The sequence below is a fragment of the Caloenas nicobarica genome, chromosome 3, assembly GCF_036013445.1.
Source record: "Caloenas nicobarica isolate bCalNic1 chromosome 3, bCalNic1.hap1, whole genome shotgun sequence".
NCBI lineage: Eukaryota > Metazoa > Chordata > Aves > Columbiformes > Columbidae > Caloenas > Caloenas nicobarica.
In genome coordinates, this window is record NC_088247.1 from 4,625,552 (window position 1) to 4,631,551 (window position 6,000).

Here is a 6,000-nt window from a genome sequence, read left to right on the forward strand (position 1 = left end):
TTGTTTCGTTACAGAAGCAAGGACTGAACGAGCTGATGTACCAAAGCCCAGTACCAAGGGACCCTGTAAACAAGCACAACCTCATGCAGCTCAAATCCAGCCTTGCTACAATCAGGAAGAAAATGAAAGTGGTGTGACTGTAGCAGGAGGTGAGACTGCAGTTTGGCAATATTTCAAATTTATAGACGGTTGGACATGAAAAGTGGTTTAGGTCTCTCAACAAACCATAGGTTTGTATAAGATCACTGGTGCAGTTCTTCTCAGGTCTATCACTTTATTATCTCCTCCTCCTTCTCCTCCCTGGTATTCTTCTATTTGTCATTTTATCTCCTTTTATATATATTGTGTGAAATCCTAGCTCCACAGAAGGCAGCAGCACAATCCCTCTTGCTCAATGATTTCCATGATTTCACCTAGTGTGTTTGGAGTAGGTCAGGGACCTACACTCCTGCAGTGTCCCCAGCATGCCTGGAGCAACAGGGCTTCTCCTGCCCAGGTCTCCAAGTGCTGTGACAATAACTGCACAGTGCTCAAAAAGCTCTAGACAAGATTACAGGTTGTGGAGGACTGCAATGATGTACACTGGAGGTAGGAAAAACACTCCTGGCTCATTTGCTTGGTGTCAGTTACCTCCACCACTCACTGGATCTTCATGTTGTGCTGGCTGAGAAGTGAGTCCAAGCCAGGACATCATAGAATCTTAGAATAATTTTGGTTGGAAGAGACCCTCAAGGTCATTGAGTCCAACCATTAACCCAACCCTGGCACTAAACCATGTCCCTAAGAACCTCATGTCCACATGTCTTACACCCCTCCAGGGATGGTGACTCCACCACTGCCCTGGGCAGCCTGTTCCAATGCCCGACAGCCCTTTCCAGGAAGAAATTATTCCCAATATCCAATCTAAACCTCCCCTGGTGTAACTTGAGACCATTTCCTCATGTCCTATTGCTTGTTACTTGGGAGAAGAGTCTGACTCCTTCTCATTCCAGCCTCCTTTGAGGTAGTTGTAGAGGCCGAGAAAGTCTCCCCTCAGCCTCCTCTTCTCCAGGTAAATCCTCCTCAGGTCCCTCAGCTGCTTCTCATCAGACTTGCTCTCTAGACCCTCAAAGTAGCTCCATTTCTACCCACCCTCCTGCATGTCCCTCTTTAGTCCCTGAGGTCCCTGCCTCTACTGCACACCTCCTCGAGACTTGTCTTTTCATCATCTGCTGATCAAACATGACTCCTTCTGAGGTCATGGAAAAGCAGACAGCCTCGAGGGCATGTGGCTGGCAGCATAAAGCACTGGTTTCCCTCTCTGCGAGTGTGAATTGTTCTTATAATAGTTTGTTGGGGGTTTTTTTGTCTCACCTGCCAACAGTGCAGATCTAAGGGCATTCGGATAACCCCTCTGAACCACCCATTTGTTCTGTTTTGGGAATTTTTCCTCCTCCTCCTTCACAAAGACTGTAGATTACATAAGAGGCAGGAGGAGGCGAGCTGGATTTTTATCTCCTTTTAATTAGCATCCATCACAAAAGCAGAGGCAGAGAGAGGAGAGAGGAAATTCTGCAGTTTATGTGTTTTGATATTTGCTGTGCTCCTCCAAAACACAGCGTTCAGCTGTGTGCCTTAGGATACGTATCTGCTATAAATTCATTTTTTATCTAATTTGTCTGAGATCTAAGCTTCCTGTGGAGGTCTGAGATCAAAGGATCTGATTCTGTCTGATGTCAGCTCTGACACATAATGCGTGCTGACTTAGTTCTGTCTATAAACTCACAGTGGGAGGCTGCCATTCTCCCTTGGCACCTTTACATAGTGAACTTTCATTTTGGCTGGGGAGTCTGACAGGTATAGCGTTGATTGGAGCCGTCATGTAAATAATTCATGGAAAGATATTTTTTTTTTTTTGGTCAGAAATAGGCAATCCAGCCACTTAAAGTCTTTTAGGAATAGTTGCAAGACAAAAAGATTCCCCGATATGTTCAAATCTAAACAAGGATAACAATATCTTAAGTGAATTTAATACATATGACTTGGAAATGTCTAATGTTTGATTTCATTGTATTTAAAGTGCTGTTGGTTTTGGAGAGAGAGGGAGGAAATCAAAACTGCAGCCTTTTTGTTTAGTTTCTGCTTTATAGCTGCTCCCCCCATAAGAAATTCCACCTTTCTAATATAATTAAGTGTTTGGAGCTTTTATTCTTAATCACCACATTAAGTCTTGCAAGGCAGAGTCTTTTTATTTCATAGGTGTTTATACAGCGCACAGTCCAACAGAGCCAGGGGCCCTGGTTGTTGACCCAGAATAAGTAGCTGAGGATGGAGGTGAAGAAGGAAGGTGTATGCATGCTTATGCGGTATTGCAGGGGAGAAGGGATCAATATATTACCTTGTCTGAACTTGGTGTAACAAAAAAATCTCCTCAGCTTAACATAATCAGCTCTCTCTTGAATTAAATAATTTTTGGTGGACTAACGCATGGTTAACAGAACAACATCTGGAAGTGGAGGAACGTATTGTTTCTTTGTTGTTTTTACAATTTATTACGTTGGTTCATCATCACCATCACCATAACCAAAAGTTATATCCCTTAACAGCTTACATTTCCTAGCTTCAATTTCCAGTCCTTTTGTATCATACCTGACTGATCTTTATCCTGAAATCCTTGGCCACCATCACCCAGAAATCACTGTTGTATTCCTGAAGAGGTTCTGCATCCGTTGCTCCTAGGATGCTCAGATCAGCTCCTCCTTCTTCCTTTCTATCAGTTTGCCATTTTTTCCACCTTTTACAAAAATTCATCAGAATTAATTTTAATTTGAATTCCAAATCACTGGTGAAACCAAAATATTATTCATTTCAGTGGTAATGTCTGGTACTGCCACACATCCCCACCTCTGAGAATAATTTCCCATATTTAATTATTTCCTGAGCTCTCTTTGCTGGTATTTAATCCAGTTAATCATGTGTTTTACCAATATTGAATAATTTGTATTTAATTTTAAAAAATCAGGGTATTTTAGATTACTATTTCATACAAACCTCAGGGCAGTATTTCATCCTTGAAACTGTTCATATCCAGCAAACTTTTAGCCTCTTCTGTTAATTCAAACTCATTTGAAAATATTGATTTTCACAGTTGAAAATGACACCTTTGAAGACGGAGAGGGCATCAATATATATCAAGAAATAACATGAAGCTCTGGTATAGGGATTATGACCTGATCATCTAGTTTATGTGTGTAAGGGAGAAAATTGAACCTAGAGATTTTTGTAATTTGTACTTCAAAACAGCCAACTACCTAATGTTAAAGCGTCTTAAGAAGGAAAACTGTTACACACAAAACATGTGTGACTACTGAAAATTTATGGACAACTTTCCAGTGGATTTCCAAGAAGTATAGTCCTGAAACTGAAAATCGTTAAAAAACCCCATCCATTCTAAACATGAAAAGTGAATATAATCATAAAGAAATAAGGGAATTGTACAAAATAAATTAAGACACGGAAAAATTATTATTAACCCTGCTAAGCAATGACAATCCTGAAAAACAGGGACTTGTAGTAACACATTTGTGGAAAGGACCTATAACATATGATGATGAACAGACTGCAAAAGCTGGCATTGTCCTCTAACGTGTGAGCTATGTGGACTAGAACTAGTTCTGAATTTGGAAAGAGTATAAGAAGTTTGGGTCTGGGCTGATTTCATCTTATTTTCAGGGAGGAAGGCAGAAGAGTGCAAGCATTTTACAAATGTTTTTAGGCATCCAGATGACGCAGACTGCCAGTCTTGCACTGAAGTGATAGCACATCCTGTCAACTCAGAAGCCATCTGCTGTAACACTACAAGTGATTCTGCCTCTGTGGTTGATAACTCTTTGGTTTATTAACATGCAAACATTTTTCATTTCCACATGAAAAATGTATATTGTGTATTTTGCTTTTTCTGCATTTTTTCAATGTCGCTTTTAAAGCAGCAGTCTGCCTTCAGTAGGATTCGAATGTTAGAAATGAAAAGTTCTACCTTACATTACAGCCTGATTCATAGAGGGTTGATGTATTTTTTAGGTGCGTAGTATCAAATTTTTTCTGAGTCTTAGCAATACAAAGCTTATTAACCAGATGTATTCTTTATACTTTATTTTTAGGCATTTAGTGAAATATTTGAAAACCATGGGAGGGTACTCTAGGAGCTGTTAGCATATCATACTAGTCATTTTGGTTGATGTATATTTATTCATGGACACAGTTTGTGGTTATTCAGTTTTAACAACTTATTTCTGTCAAACTGAAATTTGTGGCCTGTTATAATTATTCCCCCCAAAAAAACCTGCCTTTTCATTGACATCTTTAACACACAGTAAAGGCATAGAAGGGTAAGGAATGTGAAGGTGAGGTCTTACAATTATTGTAAAGCACAAACAAGACTTGGTTTTGCAGATATGGAAGGATCTGGACCAGTGGGACATGCCGCAGAACAACTGGAGGAGCTGAACCTGCAGCCCTGTGAAACCAAGGTGGTAAGAAAGATGAGCACATTTTCTTCAGGTAGAGACAGTGACAGTCACCAACAGCCAAGTGAAGGAACGTCTCCTGGTGACTCTCTGGAACTTCAGCAGCCAACAGTCCCAAGGCATTCCAACCAGAAGGATGTCCCTCAGCCTTCAGTTGGCTACAAGGAGAGAGAGAAGTCCAAAAGGATGCCCAAACCTCAGAATGATGTTGGAGAGCATGCTGTGGTGGTAGCAGCAGAGGTGTAAGAGAAATGATGTGAGGTGGTAGACTACCGATAAAGCAAGCTTTGCTTTGTTTGAAGCCAACGCAAAGCTGAGCCTTTTATCTCTGTGGTTAGAGAAAAACATACATGTTAATGTGGGGAACCAAACTACCACACCGCACATGTACAGATGAACATGTTACCTGGATCTGCAGCCAACTGGGAGACTCTGGCCATGTCTATGATGTTGAATTTTCTTAGTTTCCAAAATAGGGTGTGTGCATCTAAACTGCCTGTTGAGTGTAGTCCTTCTGACACCTCGAAAACTCTCTCCGAAAGTTGTTCGGGAGAGTTCTAGCTGAATAGCTAGGTCAGCTTTGAGGTTACATTCAAAAACATTCAGAGATTAGCCTAACGATTCATCAGTGCAGGTGATCGGATTTCTGACACTTCAATATAATGACACTGATATAGTCTTAGTAGCTAGAGCAATGCTAATTGGTATGTATACATGTATACAAATATTTGGAAGTTTTCCTATTATTTCTTCCAATCATGCCTTTAGTTTCATTCAAAGAACCTCAGTATGTGCATAAATCTTTTCTTTTTTCTGAGGAAAAACAAATATGTATTCAACTCCCATTTCACTGTGACTTGGATAAGTTCTTCCATTCCTCCCTAATTAAATTTGTGTTGTTATTTTTTTTAATTAAAGTATTTTGCTGAGTTAAATCTTCAACATGTCATTGTTTTCTAACACCCTTAAATCACTGGCTTGTTATGAATGCTACTCTTTATGAATGATAATAAAAATGCTGATGTTCTTCAGTTGCTCAGAGAATTCTTCTGTGCTTTGTTTTACTGAACTGGAAGATGAGATGCCCTCTCTGTAACATAAAATTTGTGGTTGCAAGGTGGCCTGGTGGCGCAAGATAGAATTTATACTCCTCTGCAGAAAAAAATACTTAAGCAGGAAGGTGATGTTTCTGCCCAGATCAGCAGTGGAAGAGGAGGTAAGAAACTTCCATTTGAAGAAAATGTGAAAACAACCACAAAATAATTAATTTAAAGCTGAAGTGGCTAAGGTGCAGATGCTGGTCAATGAGCTACACAGTTCTCTAGACACAAAAATAGATTCACCAGCATTGGCTTCTGCATTATACTGTTCATAAGCATCATTTTCTGGTGAAATCACATGATTCTATGGTGAGCCAGGCTTCTGGCTGACTGCACAGGAGATTTTCTGGCTTAAGATGTTAATGGACGGGTGACTTATATTATTAAGTGCAACA

General features: G+C 40.1%; 1 protein-coding gene across 1 annotated transcript in view; it reads left to right on the forward strand.

Annotated features, from left to right (window-relative positions):
• The window catches only part of PKHD1 (PKHD1 ciliary IPT domain containing fibrocystin/polyductin), a 255,893-nt gene extending 251,142 nt beyond the window's left edge, over window positions 1–4,751 (forward strand). Inside the window, exons 64-65 of the mRNA XM_065631634.1 lie at window positions 15–149; window positions 4,432–4,751. Coding sequence (XP_065487706.1) covers window positions 15–149; window positions 4,432–4,751 — 455 coding nt within the window. The remainder of the gene's footprint in view (window positions 1–14; window positions 150–4,431) is intronic.
• Window positions 4,752–6,000: the final 1,249 nt, after the last annotated feature.